The following is a 26,841-nucleotide window of genomic DNA, read 5'->3' on the forward strand; positions in this document are numbered from 1 at the left end:
CACTGAGACAACTAACTGAGAAGAAGATAGAATGGCAATGGAATCATGAGCATGAAAAGGCATGGAATGAACTGAGGAAGCTGTTCACAGAGGAACCAGTACTGAAATTCTATGATCCAGAAAAACCAATCAAAATATCATCGGATGCATCACCGAGTGGGCTTGGTGAAGTACTTCTGCAAAAACATGAAGACTGGCAACCCGTAGCGTATGCATCAGGTTCGATGACGGATCCGGAAACACGTTATGCACAGATTGAAGAAGAACTGCTCAGCATTACGTATGCCTGTGAGAGATTTCATCAATTTGTGTCAGGACAAGAAATCAGCGTGGAGACTGATCACAAGCCCTTAATAGCATTGTTTCAAAAGCCACTAAATAACTGTCCACTCCGCATACAGCGAATGATGATCAGGCTGCAACGTTACTCACTGAAGAATCAGAATCAGAATCATCTTTATTGCCAAGTATGTAGAACACACAAGGAATTTGTTTCCGGTAGAACACGCTGCACTAGTATCGTCGTCAAAACAAAAAAAACTGCTAAGTGGCACTATACAGTTCCATTTTGGCTACTGTTGAAAGAGTTCAAAGAGTTAATGGCTTGGGGGAAGAAGCTGTTTAAATGTCTGCTGGATTTGGTGCGCATGGATCGGTAATCCACCCCTGGAAAACTGATGTATACAGCTGACACGCTATCCAGAGTTGTTGACCCGAAAGAGCACTCGGAGGCTAAACTGGATGAAGAAGTCAAAGCTTACGTACACATGATCACAAGTGCATTGCCAGTTGCAGATGCAAAGATGGAGATTATACGGATGGAAACAAACAAAGATGAGACACTGAAAGTGGATGGCCCGAAGTGAAACAAAATTGTTCCCCAGATGCAGCAGAATATTGGAACTACAGGATGGAGTTATCTGTAGTGGATGACATCATATACAAAGGCAGTAAGATTGTCATTCCAAAGACTTTGAGAAGTGAAATGCTCAAAAAGATCCATGAAGGACACCTTGGAATTGAAAAGTTCAAGAAAAGAGCACGACAACTGATGTTCTGGCCTAGAATGAATCAAGACATCACAGATCACGTGTCGAGATGTACAATTTGCCTCAAATATCAAGCAAATCAACCGGCAGACCCACTACACCCACACCAAGCACCAGAGAGACCATACCAGAAGGTGGGTGCTGACCTGTTTTCGTGTCAAGGTAAAGATTATCTTTTGGTCACAGACTTCTACTCCTTGTATCCAGAGGTTTGCAGACTGCAAGCTACAACAGCAGAAGCAGTGATAACATGCATGAAGTCCATATTTGCTAGAAACGGGATTGCAAACCAAGTGTTTTCTGATAACGGTCCACAATTCGCCAATGAGAAGTTCAGAAAATTTGTGAAGGAGTGGGACTTTAAACACATAACCTCAAGTCCACATTTTCCACAATCCAATGGATTGGTGGAAAGTTCTGTCAAGACTGTGAAAAGGCTGATGTACAAGGCAACAGACAGTGGAATGGATTTCTACCAGAGCTTGCTGGTGTATCGCACAACGCCGCTCGAGTGTGGTATGTCCCCGGCCCAGCTACTCATGGGACGCGTGCTGAGATCCAATTTACCCATCCCGGAAAACCTGCTAAAGTCAAAGGAAGGGGATAAAGTGAGGAAGATCAAAGAACAACAGAAACAAAAACAAAAGTTCTACCATGACAGAGGAACACGGAACCTACCTGAACTACACACCGGTGACCAAGTACGGTACAAAGACAAAACAGACACATGGTCACAGAAAGGAACTGTTCTGCGTCAGGTCCAACCAAGGTCATACAACATTCAGACAGAGGAAGGTGCTGTTTTAAGAAGAAACCGCTGAGATCTTCTCAAAGAACCAACCATAGCAAGTCAACGAACAGAGACTGTAAAAGAGACTGTTGTAACACCTCTAAATCCAGGACATGCTATCCGAAAATCCTCAAGGAAAGTGAAACCACCTGACTGATTGAAACCATTTAACATGTTTTTCTAAGTGATCATGGTGAAAAAAATGATGTGAATGTTTCATGTGAATGTTTCATTTATTGTTGCAAAATTTAGAAATACTTTAAGTTTAAGTTTGCTAATTACTGACATAATTAAATTAATTACATTTGTTAAAAGCAAAGAATTCAATGAAGAAAGGGAGATGTAATGATATGAGCAAATTGTATTTGCATGTTCTACTAGTGATGCCTGGCTTTAGATCAAAGGAGCATGCGCGCTGCTGCAAGTCAGTCTGATGAGAGCCTACGAGAGCCACACATGTCAATTGTCAACTCCTCCCTCCAACCAACATAGCCGTCCCAATAAAGAACCTCAACTCTAGCCGGAAGTTGTTTCATTTACCAAACCCGCTTACATAAAGCAACACAATTTTTAACGGGTTTATAGACTATGCACGAATGAGCCGGCTCGGAATAAGCTCGGAATAAAGAGCTGCTTTTCGGAGCTGATTTTTTTCCCCCTTTGTTGAAAGCCTCACTTGATTGGTCAAAATCCGTGGTAGAAGACACGCACGCACACACTTGGCTGCAGTGAGGAGAGAGGAGAGTTTTGAGACACACAGCAGCACACTTATAAATGAAATTTATTATTATTATACTTTGAACAGCACACGAACAGGAGCGACGGTGAGACGAGAGAGCTTGATAGCGCTACAAAGAAACAAATGTTACGGTGGAAAGTAGAAATGTGAGAAAACAGATCGGAAACGAAGTGAAATTTGGACTCATTTCAACTTAATTGATAGTTGAAAGGAGAAATAGGATCAACCTCCTCAAGGCCTTTTTTCACACTGCCAATATTCGCTCAAGACTAAAACGTTTACCTGGATGCTGCTTGTTTATTTTTGTTTTAAAAATTGTAATTTATAATTGTGTGGTAATCAAAACGTATGTTGTTTGACCTTCAATAGTTGAAAGCTTATAAATATACACAATCAGAGTTGGGACAATTCGGTTGACCTTGTTTTGAGATGCGTCTTTGGTTTTATGTTATTTTTTTTTTCAAACTCAATGTTGGACTCCATGTTGAGTATGTTCAGAAAAATATAAATAAAGCCATATACATTTAAAATGATGTATTGTATAGTTTTACATTAGTAATTCGTTTTAAATATAGTTTTACATTATTTTTGGACGTAAATTAAGCAACAATAAAAAAGGAACATTTCAGAAGCCATTTGGGGAGTCGACAGAACCGGCTATTTTTAGTGAGTCGAGCCAAAAGAACCAGACCTAAAAAAAGAGCTGGAATTCCCTTCACTCTCACCCAGAAGCAAGACACATTTGGAGCAACGGGTCTTTGACTGACTCCCCTGTGACCCCTGATGGCGGTCAGTCTTTACGACATTTTTTACGACATATACAAACAAACCACTTTCCGACTGTATTGGAGGTTGATTCAAAATGGAGTACTTTTGTGAAAACGTGAACGATTAAATGCGGTTTTGAATTACAGCCATCACCATTGTTTGCAATTTATCTTTAATGACCCATGTACGCAGGAAAATACGTAACCCGACATAATGACTGAAGACAAGAAAACAGGCTCTTTAGGTTTCTTTGCGAGTTACGACGATTTGAGCGACAGTAGCGACTCGGACGAAGAGGCTGGGCACCGCCAGAGAGATCCGAGACACAAACCAGAAGGAACGACTAGTGAACTAAACTCTTCCAAGCAAGAAAGCAAAGGAGAAGCAAGTGAAAATCGTTTGCCCAAACCTGATGAGCTCTTTACCTCGGTGTCCAAACCCGCGTTTCTTTACAATCCTCTCAATAAGGAGATCGACTGGGATAAACTGACGGTTAAAGCGCCCGAAGAGGTAACTTGAGCGGGAAGATTGAAATTTCTCATACCATCTATTCATAAATTAATCTGCTATATCTAATGGTCCAAGCTCCAATCATACACAAACCACAAATACAACATGGCCAACAAGATACTGCATACTTTTAAACTGCATTTTCGACAGTACCGATGGCTGCTTTCTATAATTGCCTGTGACAGTAGTGGAAAAGCGAAGTGGATTAAGTCGAGGAAGAGTTTACCCACTTACTTACTTCACACTTACCACCAAATGAACTTCTTTCATAGATGATCTGTGTTCAAAATAATGCTTTCACAATCATATTTCACCATTGTTCATTATTCTTCCCTCTGCCGTTGATAGGCACCCAAGGAATTTAAACCATGGATGACAAATGCTGTGCCTCCACCCCAAAGTTATGTAGCAGAGCCTGTGAAGAAGAAGGGTCCTCCTCCGGGCATGGACATGGCCATAAAATGGTCAAATGTGTATGAGGACAATGGTGAAGATGCACCAAAGGCTCACATGGGAAAAGCCCAGTTCCTTCCACCAGAAGAGCAACATGTTGACTCAGGTCAGTACATTTGGTTATTATACTGTATATGTATTAAAAGACACATTACCGGTGCCACATGCTGTGATGTTACCCCATAGGGTGCAACTTTTTCCCCAAGCTTTAAAGCAGTGAATTGTGGACCATGACCATGATATCGACACAAATTGGTCCTGATGATAAGCAAAACAAAATGGGGCAAACCCATTTTTTGTCTAAATATTATTATCTGTGTTTAATGTTATGGTGAAAAAATTGTATCGCATTTTTAGCCTTTGCATTCTTATTAGATGTGGGTGCTGCAACTGTTCCTACTTTAGACTCTGTGTCGGTACCGCAGCTTGATAGGGAAAGGGAGAGAATATTACATTAATGCCACCCATCAATATTTGACAACTTGAAGGTACTGTTAATGTGCTTTTGTATATTCCTATGAAGAAAAATGACTAAACTTTCATTCATCCTCAACATACAAAGACCATATTTTATTTGAGCTGCATCACTTCAACAATATAGCCACAAGACCATTTCTGACTGTCCTAGAGGACAGGGATTTAAGTCATCTGTAGTCAGGGGGAGAGGAGGCCGTGTGGAATATACTGGAAAAAAACAACTTTGCCAGCATATGATAATTTGTCCTGTGCTCATTTGCCATAGTGTTGGGTACAGCAGCTAGTGAGATATATAGTGTGAAATTGTAGCTCTTCAAAGCTATTCAAATGCTTGTGTTTGCAACACTGACATTGTCATCTTATAAGTGCAAATCTGTATCCTCTGACATGAGCACATCACTTACGGTGTCAACCAAAGTTAAAGGACCACCGACACCATTTTTTTTGTTTCCTAACTGACATCAGAAAAACGTTTTATAGCATCTAAAATACCCAAAACACACAGGCTAATATTTTTAGTCAAATGCAAAACACCCATAAAAATGAGTTCGTGTCCCAAAACTACTTCAAAATGACCTTGGAGTTTCTGAAGGTCCCGCCCCCTTGTTCGTGACGTCACGCCAGGACGTCTTGCCTTGCTCTAGAATCAAAACAATGGCTTCAGATTCGGAGAAGATGCTTTCTTGGTACTCATCCAGTTATGAATATGATTCAAATAGTTCTGAAGAGGAAAGCATAAATGTTTGCAACAGATTAAAGAAGTCCTCCTGTATCAATTCGAGCCATCGGGACTCCAATGTAGCGTCCCAGAAAATGCACAAGATGGCGCCCAAGCTCCGTTGGAAATGGGCTGATTTGTCTGCTGGGAATTTGTGTCAACTACTATCAAATAGTCTTGGTGCAACACACAATGATTCACCATCGCATTATTTATGTGTTTTCCTTCTAATTTCGCCATCAACACGAAGTTTTCAGACCAAACAAAGTACCCAAAATGCATTGTCGTTTTCTCGGTCAGGGGCGTTCCAGACGTGATGTCACATCAGGCATCGTCATCAACTCAAAAACAAGACTCGTCAGTTGTCCTTTAAAGGACAAACCACGCCTCCGGACAAGTTGTGTCCATAATTTGTAAAATCATTTCAAATGACTTCTACTGAGCGTATTTTACAAAGATTCCACCGCATCTAGCTATATTTTACGTTTTAAGACTCGCACTGAATATTCCGGAAGTCTTGTTTTTTAATTGGTGATAAGTGCTCACGTCACGTCATGGAAGGAATGCCCTTGACCGAGAAAGGACACACTGTAGCAGTCCTTTCATCACGTACATCCATTTTGCGGTACTTTGTTTGGTCTGAAAACTTGGTGTTGATCTGTGTTGATGGCGAAATTAGAAGGAAAACACATAAATAATGCAATGGTGAATCGCTGTGTGTTGCACCGAGCAACTATTTGATATTCACTGATAAAAATTCCCAGTAACCAAGTAAGCCCATTTCCACAGGGCTTTGTCGCCATTTTCTGCCTTTTTGGTGCTACATCCCCCCCCCCCCCCCCCAGATGCCTCAAAATAAAAATGGAATAAATTCTTTAATCGATTGCAAACATGTATGCTTTCCTCTTCAGAACTTTTTGAATCATATGAGTAACAAGAAAGCATCTCCTGCGAATCTGAAGCCATTGTTTTGATTCTTGAGCAAGGCAAGATGTCTTGGCGTGACACCAGGAACAAGGGGGCTGCACCTTCTAAAACTGGCCACTTCCGGTTTCAATTTGAAGTAGTTTTTAGACACTTTAAGTCATTTTTATTGGTGTTTTGCATTTGACTAAAAATATCATACTGGGTATTTTCGATGCTATATAACGTTTTTCTGATGTCAGTTAGGAAACAAAAAAGCGGTGTCTGTTGTCCTTTAAGGTTTAGTGTCTTAAGAAAGGTAGCATTTATTATATGGTGATGGCTAGAAACTTGGTGGTTGTAGGCTACGACTAAAGTAGCTGTGAAGGGACTGTAGAAGGAGTTTGTTCTAAAGGTTTGGTAAAATCCTCATGACGGCAATTATGGAAATATAAAAACTCACCCAACCACTCTTTAACTTGAGAGACTTGATCATTTCTGTTGATCTTTTTTTTTAGTTAATATTTTTTATTGTAATTGACTTTAATCATTTCAAATTGTGACTGTTTCACTACAACCCTCTTGTCTTCTGATTAGATGAGGAGTCCAAGGCGTCACCTATGTCAGCCAAGAAACGTAAAGTGGAGAGCTTCCAGCAAAAGGAGAAGCGGAAGAGAGACATGGGACAGGCCACATCTGACAAGAGTTTTGTTGAAGAGGAAAAAAGAATCCTCAGACAAAAGATTGAATGAAAGTTTCCCATAAAAGAAATTGCTCTCCACGTTCTCATTATTTTTATTAACATTCTATGTTTCTTTCAGGAAAGAACACGTGGCATTTCGATACTGTGTGTGTCCTGAATAGCGATTGGACTGCAATGCGTTTGTGTGCAACTATTCTGTTGAATGATGTAATTTATCATGGTGATTTAGGTTTTTTTTTGTTTTTTTTTTTGTATAGTGATACCTCGGTTTACGAACCCCTTGGCTTATGAACTTTTCGGTTTACGAACGTTACATTTATGAAAATTTTACCTTGGCATACGAACTTTTTCCGTACACGGAGCTGCCTCAATGAATGATGAGCCCGTTCTTCTAACAACAAAATGGTGGCGGAAATGGGAGCCGACTGTTTTGTCCTCTATTCCCCGTCCCCAGTCTTCGGTTAAAGCCACGTTATTGGTCAAGAACCACCGCTGCGAGGGGGGGGTGGTTTAAACATTAAAGGGACAGGCAGACGACAGTGAGAGAGTTTCAACTTTGATAGTTCAAAGGCAGAGTGTAGACTGCAAGGTTAAAATATCCCATCCATCAGGCTCCACAAACAACCCGCACAAGCCACCTGGACATTTGATGCAAAAAGCTATCAACCCAGCTAAACAGAACACAATTGACGAGGAACTAGATAAAATTATAACAGAGAAAGCACCTACAAGGGATCATTCCTCAAGATGGTGAAAGAAGGTTACGTTCCTCATCAAGTGTTTAATGCTGAGGAAACCGGCCACTCCATTCCATCAAGCCATCAACAACCATCACAAAGGTAAATAAAACAACTTTATTATACATTTATTTCTTTTATTATAATACCATAGCACATTTATTGTACATAAAATAAGGTATATTTTGTGTAGTTTTAAGGCTTAGAAAGTAGAAAATTATTTTTTATGGGGACATGGGAACTAATTATTCTCATTTTAATGGTTTCCTATGGGAAATTGATTTTTGGGATACACACTTTACTTTTCGCCTTACATACTCTCTGGAAACCAATTACGTTTGTAACCCAAGGTATCACTGTACTTAGTTTTATAGTCTTTGTGCCCAAATGCAGCGCACCCACAATTTTACATACAGTATTATTCTATTTTGAGAACATTGTATTACTCCAAATAGCAGATTTTGCATTAGATTATTCATGCACCAAACGTGTTGTTTCAGTAAAATTGTTACCAGAGTAAATACTTTTGGGGGGTTGCTATGGTTGTGGAAATTTTTAGTCAGAATGTGTTGTAATAGAGAACAGTAAAAAAAAATTAAATAATTTTTATTTGTGTAGTATTTTCAGTTTCATATCATTAGCTAAACATATATGTGTATGGCTTTCTGCATGTTTTTACCATCAGTTTTTACTGACTTCAGTGTTGATGAATGATCCCTCTCCACTTCGGGCTTCAAGTTTTGCCTTTATGATTAAAAAAAATTAAGTAAATATGCATAGTGTTGCAATCCTTATCTCAAGCATGTAAAGTAAAATAAACTTAGCATATTTCAAACATGCTAGCACCTGTGATGTTTCTTGCAATATCAGACGGGGTACTTGACAACTACCTGTAGTGTCAGATTTTGACCAATAGAGGGTGATACGTCTGTGTAAGGGTTACACAGACGTATTGGTTTCATTCTCTCATGTCAGAAAGAAAGAATAGGGAATGAAACCAATAATTCTCAAGATGCAAAAAGGAGAGGAGTAGCAGTACCTTACATTGCAGGAGTTTCTGAAAAATTACAGTCCTTTGGCAACACAAAATTCCTACTTATTTCAAGGCAAGGCAAAAATTAGTGCATCCAAAAGATCGGCTACCAAATGAAAAACAAAGTAATGTAGTTTATTCAATACATTGTAAGAATGAAAATTGGAAAGAGCCGTACATTGGGGAGACTCAACAAATTCTCAAAAAAAGACTTATCAACATCGCAGGGATAATACAAGTGGGCCTCAATCGGCAGTACATTTGCACCTAAAAGCTAGCAACCACTCATTTGACGACAATGAGGTTAAAATCTTAGCGAAAGAACATAGATGGTTTGAAAGGGGGGTAAAAGAAGCGATTCTTATAAAACAACAAAATCATTCATTAAACCGGTCTGGTGGGGTGAGGTTCAATTTGGATCGTTCATACAATAGCCTGCTTAGGCAAAACAGGTTAGGCTACATTCGTAATGCTGATGAGGTGATACCGGTGGGAGTGGGGGAAATGGGCCAGTCGTTAGTCAGGAATGTAGGAACAATCAGTGGGGCCACAGCAGTGACGTGCAGTCAGTGGAGGCAGGTGAGGCAGTGCCTCACCTGTCATCATGGAAAGCTGTCATGGAAATATCAAATTAAAAAATAAATTAAACAATTAGATGTATTTAGTGATTTGTACTTTAAAGTTCTTGTCCATTTAACTTCACTGTTTTAGGATTTTTTTCCAAAATCGCTGAATTTACCGTTCAAATTCTAAGTAGAGATGAGTGGTGACGTCATTGATGACGTCAGTGCCTCACCAGCCATGAACCTCACCACGTCACTGGGCCACAGGGAGGGGTCCTCTGCTCCCCCCAACCTGAGAGTAGGGACCTATCATAGCTGTGTCCGGCGGCGCCATGGCTGGACATTAGGGATATATAAATAGGGCCGATACGACCAGTCAGACTTTAGTGCGCTGACGAAGCCTCTTGGATAAGAGGCGAAACGTCAGAAACCTTCAAATTTGTACAGATGACGGCTGAAGAAACTTTCTCATCAATAGAGGGTGATAATATATCCCAACTTCATATTTAACTTTGCGGGTCAAACCTCTAAAGATGGAGGACACTGATTTGCTGTGGCGACCCCCTGATGGGAAAAGCCAAAAGGAAAAGAAGATATTTATCTTTACAAACACGACATCCACACGAACATTCCTGGTGGTGGTGGGTGCAACCACTACTACGTGGTTTTAACGTTTCATGAGGGTGTGAGTCTGGTAGTAATTAACCGCGAAAAATGAAGGATCTCTGTATTGATCTATTCTATTGCCAGAACGCAAGGTGTTGCATTACTTCTTTCACCAGATGGCACCATTGTGTCACTTCAAAATCCACTGCCTTCTGCTGTCGGGAGTCACTGAAGTTTGTATGTTTGAATGGATTTTTAACAGGTAGTGAGTAGTGATGGGAATTCCGGCTCTTTTCAGGGAGCCAATTCTTTTGGCTCTCCTCACGAAAAATATCCGGCTCTTTTGGCTCCCAAATGGCTCCTCACTGTGTTTTGTTTTTTGTTGCTTAGATTAATTAACTACCAAAAATCATGTAAAATTATGTGAAAAACGAATTCCTTATGTCAAAAATACACTATATCAAATATTTGTATTTATATGGCTTGATTTATATGTGCATCCACTAGCTTTCACTTTCCCTGTGGTTACTCTGGTCTGATTATCAGCTGTCACTAATTTGCTTTTCATATTAAACATGCTATCATACCAAGTCCTAAAAAATATAATTGAATAATAATACAGTAAAGTCTCGTTATATTGATATCAGATATATCGATAGTCCCGGTTATATCGATACTATTTCTATGCACGCACGGAGAAAATTACATGAAAACAGGGTCGGATATATCGATAGTCCCGGTTATATCGATATTTTTTCGGACTCCCTTGAATATCGATATAACGAGACTTTACTGTAATAGAATAGGCCGGGAATAAAGGACAAAAAAAGTTGGCTCCAATTTCCGACTCCTTGTTAGGAAGTGGCTCTCTTCGTTCACTTCAGAGATCCGGCTCTAAGAAGCCGCTCGTTTGCGAACGACACATCACTAGTAGTGAGTTTTCCTCACACTGACGCACATACATACAGTATAATCCTCGTTTTGTGTCAGTCCCCCAACTTGGGTCCTCTACCAGAGGCCAGGAAGCTTGAAGGTTCTGCACGGTATACTACTGCGCTTTTCTCGACTGAGATATTTGACCATGTTCCTGGGATCTGTTGTAACCACTCATCTAGTTTGGAGATAACTGACCCAAATACAGACAGACAATAAAATGAATGTCATGGTGGCTCGTACATGGCCAAAATAAGGTCTGCCTCAGGTGCTGGGGAACCAGAGCACCGTGATGAAAAACGGGCTATACATGTTTTAAATAAAGTGGTGGTTGGGGGGGGGGATTTTGAGGACTCTGTTGGTGTAAACCACAGCACTGGCCTCACATTGGATCTAAATTGAAATGCTCAGACGCAAGTGTAATATTATAATCTACTGTAATAGTGTCGCACGAATGACAGATGGCATCGGAAAATTTCCATGGTGGGTTCCCTGAAGTTGGGTTTTTTTCCACGTATCATTTTGACAATGCTGCTAGTTTAAAGGAAACCGACACCATTTTTTTGTTTCCTAACTGACATCAGAAAAACGTTTTATAGCATCTAAAATACCCAAAACACACAGGCTGACATTTCAGTCAAATGCAAAACTAAAATAGAAATGACTTAAAGTATCCCAAAACTACTTCAAAATGACCTTGGAAATGGTGAATTTCAGAAGGTCCCGCCCCATTGTTTGTGACGTCACCCCAGGACGTCTTGCCTTGCCCTAGAATCAAAACATTGGCTTCAGATTTGGAGAAGATGCTTTCTTGTTACTCATCCACTTATGAATATGATTCAAATAGTTCCGAAGAGGAAAGCATAAATGTTTGCAATCGATTAAAGAAGTCCTTCCATATCATTTTGAGGACTCCAATGTAGCTCCCAGAAAATGCACAAGATGGCGCCCAAGCTCCGTTGGAAATGGGCTGATTTGTCTGCTGGGAATTTGTGTCAACTAGTATCAAATAGTATTCTTGGTGCAACACACAACGATTCACCATCGCGTTATTTATGTGTTTTCCTTCTAATTTCACAATCAACACGATGTTTTCAGACCAAACAAAGTATTAAAAATGCATTGTGTGTCGCTTTCTCGGTCAGGGGCGTTCCTGACGTGATGTCACGTCAATCGTCACCAAGTCGAAAACAAGACTTCCTGAATATTCAGCGCAAGTTTTAAAACGTAAAATATAGCTATATGCGGAGGAATCTTTGTAACATGCGCTCAGTAGAAGTCATTTGAAGTGATTTTACAAATTATGGACACAACTTGTCCGGAGGCGTCGGTTGTCCTTTAAAGTTAGATTAACAGACGACTCCATCCATTGCCACATAAAACCACAAGATATTTTTCTTTTCATAATTCAGGAGCCTGGAAGGCTTTTGCCTGAAATCACAACTCTTGGAATCATACATATATGTAATTTTTTTAGGGACAGCCAAGTGGTTGGAGGGGTCCAGTTTGATGTACTAAGTATTGCATCTCTGCTTTTTGCAGATGATGTGGTTCTTCAAGAGGGATCTCTAATTTTCTTCGGAGCAGATCACAGCTGAGTGAGAAGTGCTTGGAAATTAGCAGCTCCAAATCTAAAACAATGGTACTCAGTCGTAAAAAGGTGGAGATTCCTCTCTATGCCGGGGATGAAATTTTACCCCAGTGGAGTTCAAATACCTTCAGGGCTTGTTCATGTGCTCACAAGGGCAGGCAGGCGGAATGCAAGTGTCGTAAACTTTATGTTGGTCTGTTATGGTGAAAAAAAAAGAGTTGAGCCAAGAGCTAATGCTCTCAATGTACATTCCTACCCCCACGTATGTATGATCAAGCGGTGTCCATCCTCACCGAAATAGCAAGATCCCAGATTCCAACCAAAAAGAGTTTACTATGCATGGTGTTCAGGCTTAGCCAAAGAAATAATAATAATAATAATAATTGTAAAAAATTAATTACATTAATAAAAAAAAAATATTATTAATAATAATACATTTCATTTATCAGCGCCTTTCAAAACTCTCAAGGTCACTTTAGTCACATGATCAGTTTTTCTGTGGGTGAGCAGCGGCAGCCATACGTTTAAGCGTTCAACTCAACTCAAATAGATCAAGTTAGCTAGCTAGCTAATAGATAACTAATAGCTAGCTGTCTAGCTCGCTAGCCAGCTAATTAGACAGCTAACAGATAACAAATAGCTAGCTAGCCAGCAACAGTGACCCCGTTCAACCAAGAATAACTCAAATAGATCAAGTTAGCTAGCTAGCTAATAGATAACGAATAGATAGCTAGCTAGCGAGTTAGACAGCATAGAAAATACATAGCAAATAGATAGCAACTAGCAAATAAGGGAAGAAGCTTGGTCATCAGTGAGGTGCTTAGAGTCGAATCGCTTCTCCTCCACGTTGAGAAGTGCCAAATGAAGTGGCTCAGGCATCTGATTAGGATGTCTGCTGCAGGCCTACCTGGTGAGGTGTTCCGGGCATGTCCCAGTGGCTGGAGACCTCGAGATTTACCCTGTACAGGCTGGAGAGACTATGTTTCCCAGCTGGCCCGTGAATGTCACAATATGCAAGGTGGTGGTTGACACAAAATAAAGCAAGTAAGAGGGAGGAGCAGGGAGTTTTTGACAAATTGTATAAAATTAAGTTGGCAGGAACGAAATCTAAAATAACAAATTCAACAAAAGGTCCAAAAAGGTCCAAAGTAACAAACAAAACCAGGATTAAAACATGACTGAAAAACAAAGCAAAATATATAAATATAGAATCAGCTTTAAAATTCTTCTTTATACATTTAAAGCTATCCATAACCTCACCCCCCCATACCTATCTGACCTTCTTCAAATTTTTATTCCGTCTGCTTCCCTCAGATCCTCTTCCTCCCGCCACCTCTATGTGCCCCCTCCCCTGTCCATCTCAGCACGATGGGGGAGAGAGCTTTCAGCTGCTCTGCCCCCAAACTCTGGAACTCACTTCCAACATTCGTAACATCGATTCTCTTCCCACCTTCAAATCCCATCTCAAAACACACCTATTTAAAATTGCATTTTCTGTGTAGCTTTATCTCTTGTTTCTATTTATAATTGTGTTTTATTTATTGTATTCTATTTATAATTGTGTTTTATTTATTATTGTATCTAATTGTATTCTTTTCTGTGACTGTAAAGTGTCCTTAAGAGCTTTGAAAGGTGCTTGAAATAAAATGTATTATTATTATTATTATTATTATTATTATTATTATTATTATTATTATTATTATTATTATTATAAGACGAAACAAACCTGGCCACGGTGGAAAAAAAATGACGTGACACTGAACGGTTATGCCGGGAGTCCTGCTCACTGTGACTGATTACAACAACCAACAGCTGTGCAGCTGCAGGCGGGGCCCACCAGTGCCACCCGTTGGTCAACAAACCCAAATGTGACACCAAATTCCTCAGGATCCGCCCGGAAGAGCTGGATTTTTTTATTTTCCAAATAAAGCATTGCTACTCGCTGCCTTGCTCTTTTCAGGACCGCAGAATCTCTCGATTATTTCATAGTGACTGGATAACAAACACAACTAACAGTGTTTTATTTTCAATTATTTTTTTTCAATTCATCCAATTAAAATACATTGGAGTACGATAAAATGTTTTCTTCAAACCATAACAACAAATGACCAACTAATAATGTAATTTTACATGACAGAAAGCTGCAATGTCCTGGGCTTCTCTAACAGCCATCATGCAGTGTATTTTATAGCTTGAGAAAGTCTTGTGTCCAGCACATAAATTTAGCTGCTGAGCACACCCAGAAAAAAAGGAAAGCCCATAAAGCAACCGTGAACAGAGAGGCAAGCAGGAGACATAGAGACTTGGAACAATGGTCAGCCATCAGGAGGGTAGACCCAACAGCTGCAAAGCTCCAACACGCAGTCAGGTGCAACACCCACACGCACACGCACGCACTCACGTTGACACAAACACGCGCACACACACACAAATTGAGAGGTTTTTATAAGTCCTTTGCTTCAATTTTACAGTAGATACTATAATGATAATAATAATAATAATAATAATACATTTCACTTATAAGCGCCTTTCAAAACTCTCAAGGTCACTTCACAGGATAACTTTTTCAATGGGTGAACAGCGGCAGCCAGACGCGCCAGTGTTCACTCACTCCGGAAGTAACTCAAATAGATGGAAAGCTAGCTAGCTAGCTAGCCAATCGATAGCCAACAGATACCTAGCTAGATAGCCAGCCAGCAAGATGGTGAATAGTGAACCCTCTACCTCCCTCCACCACTGTATGCCGTCTGCCCGTCTCACCACGATGGGGTGCGGAGCTTTCAGCCGCTCCGCTCCCAAACACTGGAACTCACTTCCACCCAACATCCGTAACATTGACTCCCTTCCTACTTTCAAATCTCACCTCAAAACCCACCTGTTTAAACTTGCTTTGGTTTAGTTTAATCATCTCTTTGATTATTTGTTTTATTCATGGTTTTATTGTTTTATGTATTGTTTTTATTGTAAAGTGTCCTTGGGTGTTCAGAAAGGCGCTTGTCAATTAAATGTATTATTATTGAATAGATAGCTAGCTAGATAGACAGCTAGCCAGATAGCTAATAGATAGCAAATAGATAGCAAATAGATAGCAAATAATAATAATAATAATAATAATAATAATAATAATAATAATAATAATAATAATAACACACATTATATATACACATTTCTCAAAGGATTATTGCACTAAAAATTCACTGACGACACCACTGCTAGCTTGCCAGCGAGTTAGACAGCTAATAGATGGCAAATAGATAGATAGCTAGGTAGCCAGCAGCGGGATCCCGTTCAACCAGGAATAACTCAAATAGATCTAGTTAGCTAGCTATCTAATAGAAAAACTAATAGATAGCTAGCCAGCTAGGTAGACAGCTAATAGATAACAATTAGATAGCAAATAGCAAGTAAGGGAAGAAGGTAATAATATAGATAGATAGTGAATAGATAGCTAGCCAGATCGTGAGTTCGGCAGCCAGATAGCTAATAGATAGCAAATAGCTAGCAAATAATAATAATAATAATAACGATGAAAAGGTTTCTTCAGTCGTCATCTGTACTTCTTGGAAGGTGTCGGACGATCCAAATTGAACCTCACACCGCCATATCGGTTTAGTGAAGGATTTAGCTGTTTTATGAAAATCAATTCTTTTACTCCCCTTTCAAACCATCTATGTCTATGTTCTTTCGCGAATATTTTAACCTCATTGTCGTCAAATGAGTGGTTGCTAACTTTTAGGTGCATATGTACTGCCGATTGAGGCCCACTAGTGTAAAAGTAACAAACTTTCGTATGCAGAGGCAGATGATCTATACATTATATATATATATATATATACATACAGTAAAGTCTCGTGATATCGATATCGTTTACTGATAATACTGCTTATTACGACACTATTTTCATTTTCCGTGCACATTTCTAGTCTTTTTATGTATAATTAGTTCCGTTTAGTACGATTCGTGGTTTTTACGATAATCCGGTTACTACGGTGCTCTTTTTCATCTCCCGCCGGCCATTTTGCTATGTTTATATCGATACACGCCATCGGTCGCGCCATCGGCCTTGCCATTGGTCGACTTGGTCACGTGACTTGGTCACGGGACCAAGTCGAGGTGATACCGGTGAGAGTGGGGAAAATAGGCCAGTCGTTAGTCAGGAATGTAGGAACAATCAGTGGGGCCACAGGGAGTGGTCCTCTGCTCCCCCCAACCTGAGAGTAGGGACCTATCATAGCTGTGTCCGGCACCGCCATGTCTGGACATTAGGGATATATAAATAGGGCCGATACGACCAGTCAGACTTTAGTTCGCTGACGAAGCCTCTGGGATAGGAGGCAAAACGTCCGAAACCTTAAAATTTGTACAGATGACGGCTGAAGAAACCTTCTCATCGATGGACCACTCCTGTACGACTGAGAGCTTACACAGACGTACTCTACAAAAAGATAAAAATATGACTATTTTGCCAGAAGACGACAATGAGGTTAAAATATTAGCGAAAGAACATAGATGGTTTGAAAGTGGAGTAAAAGAAGCGATTTTCATAAAACACCTAAATCCTTCACGAAACCGATATGGTGGTGTGAGGTTCAATTTGGATCGTTCGTACAACAGCCTGTTTAGGCAACATAGGATTAGTAAGGCTGATGAGGTGATACCAGAGGAAGTGGGGCAATCAGGCCAGTCGTTCGTCAGGACAATAGGAACAATCAGTGGAGCCGCAGGGAGTAGTCCTCTGCTCCCCCCAACCTGAGTGAAGGGACCTATCATAGCAGTGTCCGGCACCGCCATGTCTGGACAGTAGGGTTTTATATAGGGCCTATACTACCAGTAAGACTTTAGTTCGCTGAAGAAGCATCTTGGACAAGAAGCGAAACGTCCGACACCTTCAAAGAAGTACAGATGACGGCTGAATAAACCTTTTAATCGATGGACCACTCCTGTACGACTGAGAGCTTACACAGACGGAATAATAATAATAATAATAATAATAATAATAATAATAATAATACATTCATGTCAGCACTGAAAGCTACGCTAAAAGCTAATTTACAAATTTCTCAAAGGATTATTGCACTAAAAATTCACTGACGACACTACTGAAAAAAAAGTATAAAACAAAAAGGAATTTTTGTTGTAAATGGTAGATATTTGGAAAAATTATTATTATTATTATTATTATTATTATTGGATGTTTGTGGTTGGAACAATGTTGCCAATGGGATAATACTATATATTAGTTATATATGTACTAGTTATGTATCCCCACGTGTCTCCCCGCCTCCAACACACACACACACACACACACACACACACACACACACACACACACACACACACGCACACACGCACGCACGCACGCACACACACACACACACACACACACACACACAAACACACACACACACGCGCGCGCACACACACACACACACACACACACACACACACACACACACACACACACACACACACACACACACACACACACACACACACAACAGCCATCACCACCACCACCACCCTCAATAAAACATGATAAGCATCTGTTATTACACTGCAGGAGACATGGAGACCTGACGCCTTGGTCTGCCTCCCCAACTGACTGCCTGACTAGACCCTGTCTGGGCAGTTATTTTCAGGTCAAAACCTGCTGACTGCATAGTGTGTTGTGTGGCAAAAGAAAGCAGAGGGGGCTGGAGAAAGAGGAAGAGCAGTGGGGAAAAAGACCACGTTTAAGGAACAGCACAAGCCTTTGGACTCCACTGTAGGACACACTCACTATACAAGGTGTGGAGTCTTTCCTGACAAACAATAGTAATTAGTAATTTGTAAGCAGATTCTTTACTTACAGACAGTGTGGGTCTTCAAATAGCTGACATGTTTCGGCAGTAATTAGTGGTTTTACGCAGGAAATGTTTATTTTTCTCGAACATAACTCTTTATGCCACAAAGGAGGAATAATAATAATAATAATAATAATAATAATAATAATAATAATAATAATAATAATAATAATAATAATAATAATAATAATAATAATAATAATAATAAAAATAATAATATTATTATTATTGTTATTATTATTATTATTATTAGTAGTAGTATAGTATTATTATTATTATTATTATTATTATTATTATTATTAGAATTTTCTCTGCGTGCCTGCCATTGGCTGGCAACCAATTCAGGGTGCCGAGTGCCCGAAGACGGCCGGGATAGGCTCCAGCACCTCTGTGACCATAATGAAGAATAAGCGGCACGGATAATGGATGGATAATAATAATAATAATAATAATAATAATAATAATAATAATAATAATAATAATAATAATAATAATAATAATAATCCTCATCCTCATCCTCATCATCATCATAATAATACTAATAATGAAAACACAGTATTCACAGGAAAGTAACATCAAGAAAACCCATTATTCACTTACATGAATCTGCTGTACACACCAACTACACAATGTTTGGAAACAAACAAATAAACAAAACAAAACAATAGAGGAGGTCTTTTCTCTGCCTCCAAATACCAGTCACATTCACCTATTGTGAGACCAATGGCAGAACATCTGCTTAGTTGCCCCCCTTTCCAAGGCCTGGTCAGAGAGAAAGAAATGCGCATGAGAGCAGAAGGGAATGGAGAGTAGTATTTTGGCTTGTGTGTGTGTGTATGTGTGTTTGTGTTTTAACAACAGGTCCACAAAGCACATATGCACTCACAGCTTTTCAACAGCTTGTCCTTTTGCACATTCCATGTAAAGGCAACAGCATACAAATGCCTTAAGGTTCAAATAAAGAATGTTTCATTCTTTTTCTTTACTGCCTCAGTTCTCCTAAAGGCAGAGGTACTGCTGCCAGTTTGAACAGGGTTAGCTGTAAGGTCAAAGAAGAGGGGATTACTCAAGATGCACTTGAGATATGTTCAATAATCGGCAGCAATCCATATTGTAGCAGTCCATGTGTGGTGTTGGCGTGGAGGCAAAAAAAGAGAAAAAAATGTGTCAATTTTTCCTTTTCTTTTTCGTCCAACATGAGCGTTGGTGTCTGCATTTTAACCACTTTTTAACCACATTTTACCCCTCACTCAGCCCATGTCAACAAATGACTCTGGTTTACATTTCAGTGATAAATATGTCATGAATTTTTAAAGTTTGTGCCTAGTTTACGATATTGGAAGAATAATCAAAATCTCCATATATATAGACAGAGAGAGAGAGAGAGAGAGAGAGAGAGAGAGAGAGAGAGAGAGAGAGAGAGAGAGAGAGAGAGAGAGAGAGAGAGAGAGAGAGAGAGAGAGAGAGAGAGAGAGAGAGAGAGAGAGAGAGACAGAGAGAAAGAAAGAGAGAGAAAGAGAGTGTATGAGAGAGACAGATTGGGAGAGAGAAAGAGAGACAGAGAGGGAGAGAAAGAGAACCACAGAGAGAGAAGAGAGACAGAGATAAGAGAGTGAGAGTGAGAGAGAGAAGAAGACAGAGAGAGAGAGAGAAAGAGAGAGAGAAAGAAAGAGCAAGATAGATATAGACAGAGACAGCAAGTGAGAGACAGAGTGAGAGTGATAGAGAGACAGTGTGAGAGAGAGACAGCGAGAGAGAGAGAGAAAGACAGAGTGAATGAGACAGATTAAGAGCAAGAAAGGTAGAGAGCGACAGAGAGACAAAGAAAGCAGCAGAGAGAGAGTAAGAGAGAAAGAGAAAGATAGCGAGAGAAAGAGAGAGAGAGAGACAGAGTATGAGAGAGAGACAGATAGGGGCGAGAGAAAGAGAGAGCGAGAGTGTGAGAGAGAGAGAGTGCGAGAGAGAGTGACTGAGAGAGAGAGAGAGAGAGAGAGAGAGAGAGAGAGAGAGAGAGAGAGAGAGAGAGAGAGAGAGAGAGAGAGAAAGAGCAAGATAGATATAGACAGAGACAGCAAGTGAGAGACAGAGTGAGAGTGATAGAGAGACAGTGTGAAAGAGAGACTGCGAGTGAGAGAGAGAGAAAGACAGAGTGAACGAGAAAGACTCAGAGCAAGAAAGGTAGAGAGCGACAGAGAGAGAAAGAAAGCAGGAGAGGGAGAGCAAGAGAGAGAGAGAGAGAGAGACAGAGAGAAAGAGAGAGAGGCAGAGTGTGTATGAGAGAGAGAGAGATAGGGAGACAGAGAAAGAGAGAGACAGACAGACAGACAGAGAGAGAGGGAGAGAGAGCGAGAGAGAGAGAAAGAGAGATAAACAGATACAGAGTGTGTTAGAGAGAGACGGATAGGGAGAGAAAGAGAGACAGAGAGAGAGAAACAGAGAGAGTCAGAGAGAGAGAGAGACAGAGAGAGAGACAGAGAGTGAGAAACAGAGAGAGAGCGAGAGAGAGAGAGAGAGAGAGAGAGAGAGAGAGAGAGAGAGAGAGAGAGAGAGAGAGAGAGAGAGAGAGAGAAGGAGCAAGATAGATAGATAGAGAGAGACCGCAAGTGAGAGACAGAGTGAGAGTGATAGAGAGACAGAGTAAGAGAAAGAGAGAGAGAGACAAGGAGTGAGAAAGACAGAGACAGAGTGTGTATGAGAGAGACACAGATAGTGAGAGAGAGAGAGAGAGAGAGAGAGAGAGAGAGAGAGAGAGAGAGAGAGAGAGAGAGAGAGAGAGAGAGAGAGAGAGAGAGAGAGAGAGAGAGAGAGAGAGAGAGAGAGAGAGAGAGAGAGGTGGGCTGGCTCCACGGAGTGTGTAACCAGTGCGGAGGTGACAGGAAAGAATGGAGACGAGGCTCCAGCGGCGAGCTGAGTCCTCTAGAGCGAGAGAAGTGAACCTATTTGACTATTCCCGTTTGGGACCATCGCTTTGAAAGGAATCGGGAGGAATTTAACTTATCGGGCCCGTCGCAAAGGAATGGCTGATCCTCTGCGGAGGACTTTACTTGCGAAACTCCGTGGGAAAAAGTGTAAGAAGGGAGAGACGCTCAACGCTGGATTGAGCTCAACCGCTGCTGCGAATGTGGACCGAGAAGGTAAAGAAAAAGTTTTGCTAATGCAGCGTGGCTGCGTCGAGGATCAACCGGTAGTCACGCTATCGGGGCTGGATTACACGACAGAGCGAATGAGCACGTACGAGAATTGTTTTGACGTCCCGGTGGTGCAAACCACGGGGGTTGATTTGCTCCGGCTGAGTTCGTCAGTGGAGTTAGCCGGCTCACGTCTGTCGTTGCTCAGCAGCGGGGGCAGGGTTGGGGTTAATGGGCAGCTCCCGGGGGCACCACTTCAAAGAGAGGTGCCGTTTGCGGGACATGCGATTACAGAAGCTCATACCAGCCACTGGGAGCCCGCGTCTGCTGACACGATCACCATTTCAGGAGGGGTGTCGTTACGAGAAACGCATGCACAGAGGAAACACCTCACCTCAGTCCCATGGCAATGCAGCGTGGGGGATTCAATTGGCTTCGGGGACCATTCAAGTGATTTTTATTCAGATGCATTATCAGGGAACTGTACTACTTCTGATTGTGAGCCCCTGGTCCAAGGACATTCCAAGCATGTGCAAAGAACTGTCATTGCTGTCGAGGTACATAATCCCAGCAACCAAAGTCTGGAGACATCAATGCTTGTGAATACAATCCCTACTGAAACAGAAGAAAAGCTCATTCGAACAATTGAGATGTTTGACCCCGCGTATTCAGGGGAGTCCAGGAGCCCTCTGCAGAGCCCGGCCTTCTTCCCAACTGAGCTAGAAATATGTGACTTTGACATGGCATCCATGTGTGACACAAAGGTTTCACTCAAACATCCTTTTGACAGTGAAGATGATGATTACTATGATAACGAAATTCTGCCTTTCTATGAAACTCGAGCAAAAAGTGCCAGGGATAGAGGAAATGTGATGATGCTGCCTCGGATAGATCAGGATGAAGGACAAGCAGATGACAGTCACGGTGCGCAGGAAACAGACAGGCTTAAAACCCAGTTGAAAGAGGCTTATTACCTCTTGATCAATGCAATGAATGACATTAATTTGGACCAGCAGGTAAGTGCTGGTTTAGTAACAGAACATCAGATGACCTCCTCTTGTAGTAGCCACTCGAGGGACAGCTTGTGCTCACGGTTGTCTGCCCGGAACATGGACAGTGACTCGTGGTCCTCTGGAGGTGAGCACAACTCCCAGCAGGTGTCTGACACAGATTCCTTGCTATTGTGTCTTGGTGGAAACGTTGATTTAGGCCTCAAAACCAGGCTAAAGTGTAAGAGCGTGGACAATCTATTTCTGACTCAGATGAAACCTGCTTTAAACCGCTCTGCTAGTGATGGAGACATCGGATATTCAGCTGGACCGTTTCACTGCGCAAATGCTCTTCGAACCAGTCCATTGGTGTGTGATGAACTGGTTTCAGAGCTAAAACCTGAGGAGGCTGAAGTTCTAAGAGGGGGTGAAATTTCAAAATCTCTAGTGGTTTACAATGCCACAAACAGCGATGAGCCTTTTCAAGAAGCCACTGGTGAGAACCTTTTTCAAAGCAGTGGATCAGTCAACAGCCCGACTGGTTCTTTGGACAGCAACACAGAGGGATCAGCGCCACTCCCACATGATAGTAACCGGTCAACTCAGGTTCCAGTTGAGGGGCCACACTTAGCAAACAAGGGCCATGGTGTCACTGTCAACAAAATGCAACAGTGGATGCACAAAGGTCGTCTACTGTCGTTCGAAATGAAGCAACGCATCGAGGGTTCATCTTCAGCTCGTGGTGGGAGCCAAAACCAGGAGCGTCCCTCTCCCCAGATGTGCCCCGGAGGCACAGGGGTCCAAATGGCCAGCCGAATGGTAAAATCTGTCAAGTCCCCTGCAAGCAAGATACCAGAGCATTCAGGTAGGATGGCCGCACGGAGTGGCCTCAACTCCCGTGGATCTCCTAAATCAGAGAACTTTTACCCTCCTTCCTGTGTGATTACTCTCATCATCCTCCACTCATAGTACTGTACACTCCGCCTGGTGGCACTCCTCCTCTTCTGGATGCAAAGCAAAGTGACGAGACACCTCGGGCCTCTTTGCTTTCTTTTAAGATTCTGGTGCCGGGTTCTTTTCTTCAAACTAATGTAGGCACATTTTAACACTTGATTAATAGCACATCAGGTTTTAGATGGGAACACTCACAGTGTCGTCCAATAACCACTAACTCATTCTCTTGTTCGAGTTTTCCTGGTGTCGATGATGGGATTTGTGTGTGTGTTTGTGTGTGTGTGTGCGCGGGCACGTGTGTGTGTGAATGACATCTGGTTATGAACAAAATGGGTTCCACTGAAAACATCTGTATCATGAAACCATCTGCATTGGATTTTGACGCGTCTTTTTGTTCAGATGATGTTTAAAATTCAGTGGGAGCAAAACAATTGGCTTTCAATTTATCCTAATGGTAAAACCTTGCCAAAAGGACAAAGTAGTTTCACAAGATATCCATAATTTATCAGTCAACATACTGGAGTGATGGGCAATATGAAAAAAAAATTAAATAATATATATATATATATATATATATATATATATATATATATATATATATATATATATATATATATATATATATATATATATCACAATTACAGTTTACTATGACTTTTTTCACTTATTCTCGTAAAAAAATCTACAACATATGATGACGACTTAACTTTTCTGACTTTGTTTAAATAATAAATGCTTTTAAACAAAGACTCGAATCAAATGAGAAATGCATCCATTCGTGATTTTGTATAAAATGATCAAAATCTTAAGCAAAATCTGTATAATATTTTTCAGCAAATATAGGTATCAATCTAAGAGGCAGGAAACTACTTAAACAGCTTATTCACCCAAGCCATTAACTCTTTGAACGGTAGCCCAAATGGAACTGTATGATTATACTTATGATACTTGTGCAGCGTGTTCTACCGGAAACAAATTCCTTGTGTGTTCAACATACTTGGCAATAAAGATGATTCTTATTTTGATTCTGATTCTGACTATATCACTAAAAGATCAGCTCTCCATTAAAGGACAACCGACACCATTTTTTTTTTCCTAACTGACATCAGAATAACGTTTTATAGCATCTAAAATACCCCAAACACGCAGGCTGATATTTTTAGTCAAATACAACACACCGATAAAAATGAGTTCAAGTGTCCCAAAACTACTTCAAAATGACCCCGGAAATTGCGAGTTTCTGGATGTCCCGCCCCCTTGTTCGTGACGTCACGCCAGGACGTCATGAATCAAAACAATGGCTTCAGATTTGGAGAAGATGCTTTCTTGTAACTCATCCAGTTATGAATATGATTCAAATAGTTCTGAAGAGGAAAGCATAAATGTTTGCAATCAATTAAAGAAGTACTTGCGTATCAATTCGAGCAATCAAGACTCCAATGTGTCCCAGAAAATGCACGAAATGGCGCCCAAGCTCCGTTGGAAATGGACTGATTTGTCTGCCGGGACATTTGTGTCAACTAGAATCAAATAGTAGTCTTGGTGCAACACACAACGATTCACCATCGCATTATTTATGTGTTTTCCTTCTAATTTCGCCATCAACACGGATCAACACAAAATTTTCAGACCAAACAAAGTATCCAAAATGCATTGTGTGTCGCTTTCTCGGTCAGGTGCGTTCCAAACATGACGTCATGTCAGTCATCGTCATCAACTCGAAAACAAGACTTCCTGAATATTCAGCGCGAGTCTTAAAATGTAAAATATAGCTATATGCCGTGAAACCTTTGTAAAATACGCTCAGTAGATATCATTTGAAGTGATTTTACAAATTATGGACACAACTTGTCCGGAGGCGTTGGTTTTGCTTTAAGGTAATTTTGGGAACATTTCTTTTGCAAAAGTCCAAATCAAAACTCATGACAGCTGACATACCGGTTGCTGCAAAAAAACATACCCATCATTTTCTGTTTAGCTTTGTGTGTAGCATTATTTTGTATTTTCTCCAGAAAATTATGAACTTGGCCATTATTTAGCTGTTCAAAAGTGGATATGCTCTGCTTGAATGCACACACCATCTTTACAGTCCAGAACAAAAGGTTAGCTTAGCAAATCATAGTTTTCCAATCCTTTTTTACATTCATTTTCCGATCGTCTTAATCCTTGCTCAGGTTACAGGGGATGCTGGAGCCTATCCCAGCCATCACACAGATACAAACAATCATCTGTACACATACTCATACCTCGAGACAATTTAGACTGTAAAATCAGCATATTTTGGAACATGGGGGGAAACTGGAGTACCCCGAAAAAACCCACGCCCGCTCGGGGAAAACCCCATGAAAGTTCCATATAGGGTCATCGAAGTGTGGATTGAACCCATAACCTCTGCACTGCGAGATCGAAGCGTGAATCGACGCACTGGATCAGCGGGCCACCCGCTTTCCAATCCTCCTTCTGACAATGACTCTCGTAATTCTTTCATGAGATTGGAATTTGTGAGAATCTTATTCGCTGCAATGTGGATGACTATTACTGATGTAGAAGCAAAATCAAAAAGTATTTATGTTTCATAGTAGACAGCTGAAGCTCGTTTCCAGCTAGAAAAAGTAGACAAGTAGCTCTAATCTTGCCATGACCTACAGATTACGCACATGCCTGTTTATACTGTGTTGGAATGTGTTGGCATGTGTTGGCATGTGTTGGCATGTGTTGGCGTGTGTTGGCGGAAAGCGCAATTTTGATTGGATGGTCTTGACTTAGGTGCTGTTGATGTCGAAACAGGTAAACGCCCACTTTTGAATAAGCAGACGAATAAAAAAAATCAGGTTCATTTGCCTTTGTGGAGAGAACAGGTTCTAATATGATCAGAATCGGAATCAGAATCATCTTTATTGCCAAGTATGTAGAACACACAAGGAATTTGTTTCCGGTAGAACACGCTGCACTAGTATCGTCAAAAAAACTGCTAAGTGGCACTATACAGTTCCATTTTGGCTACTGTTGAAAGAGTTCAAAGATTTAATGGCTTGGGGGAAGAAGCTGTTTAAATGTCTGCTGGATTTGGTGCGCATGGATCGGTAGCGCCTGCCTGAGGGGAGTAGCTGGAAAAGGTGGTGGGCAGGGTGCGGAGGGTCCAGTAGGATTTTCCGCGCCCTAGTTTGGATTCTTGCAGTGTGCAAGTCCTCGAGAGTGGGTAGGGCGGTGCCAATGATTTTTTCCACCGTCCTAACTGTCCGTTGAAGTCGGATTTTGTCCATTTTTGTGGTGGCCCCGAACCAAACGGTGATGACAGAACACAGGATGGATTCGATGACAGCCGTGTAAAAATGTTGCAGCACCTCCTGTGGC

The 26,841-nt window shown here is 41.0% G+C and overlaps 2 protein-coding genes across 3 annotated transcripts in view; both read left to right on the plus strand.

Moving 5' to 3' along the window:
* Positions 1 to 3,428: 3,428 nt before the first annotated feature.
* Positions 3,429 to 8,677, plus strand: lg07h1orf52 (linkage group 07 C1orf52 homolog). The gene is made up of 3 exons (XM_089000812.1): positions 3,429 to 3,856; positions 4,205 to 4,415; positions 7,005 to 8,677. Exons 1-3 carry the CDS (start codon positions 3,560 to 3,562, stop codon positions 7,157 to 7,159), a joined length of 663 nt encoding a protein of 220 aa, XP_088856938.1. The 5' UTR covers positions 3,429 to 3,559; the 3' UTR covers positions 7,160 to 8,677.
* Positions 8,678 to 21,293: 12,616 nt separating this feature from the next.
* Positions 21,294 to 26,841, plus strand: part of syde2 (synapse defective 1, Rho GTPase, homolog 2 (C. elegans)) — a 73,050-nt gene continuing 67,502 nt past the window's right edge. The window contains exon 1 of one of the 2 annotated variants that reach the window (XM_089000622.1): positions 21,294 to 23,398. In XM_089000622.1, the coding sequence (XP_088856748.1) occupies positions 21,433 to 23,398 (1,966 nt within the window). In that variant the 5' untranslated portion in view covers positions 21,294 to 21,432. The remainder of the gene's footprint in view (positions 23,399 to 26,841) is intronic. The other variant, XM_089000623.1, reaches the window with a different exon arrangement.

Source organism: Hippocampus bargibanti, linkage group LG07 (genome assembly GCF_051943395.1).
Source record: "Hippocampus bargibanti isolate YZ-2025 linkage group LG07, ASM5194339v1, whole genome shotgun sequence".
In the NCBI taxonomy this organism is placed as follows: Eukaryota; Metazoa; Chordata; class Actinopteri; order Syngnathiformes; family Syngnathidae; genus Hippocampus; species Hippocampus bargibanti.

Coding starts and splice junctions, on each gene's coding strand:
- lg07h1orf52 (XM_089000812.1), top strand. CDS start 3,560: ATGACTGAAGACAAGAAAACAGGCTCTTTAGGTTTCTTTGCGAGTTAC. Junction 3,857..4,204: donor CGGTTAAAGCGCCCGAAGAG/GTAACTTGAGCG, acceptor TGCCGTTGATAG/GCACCCAAGGAATTTAAACC. Junction 4,416..7,004: donor AGAGCAACATGTTGACTCAG/GTCAGTACATTT, acceptor TCTTCTGATTAG/ATGAGGAGTCCAAGGCGTCA.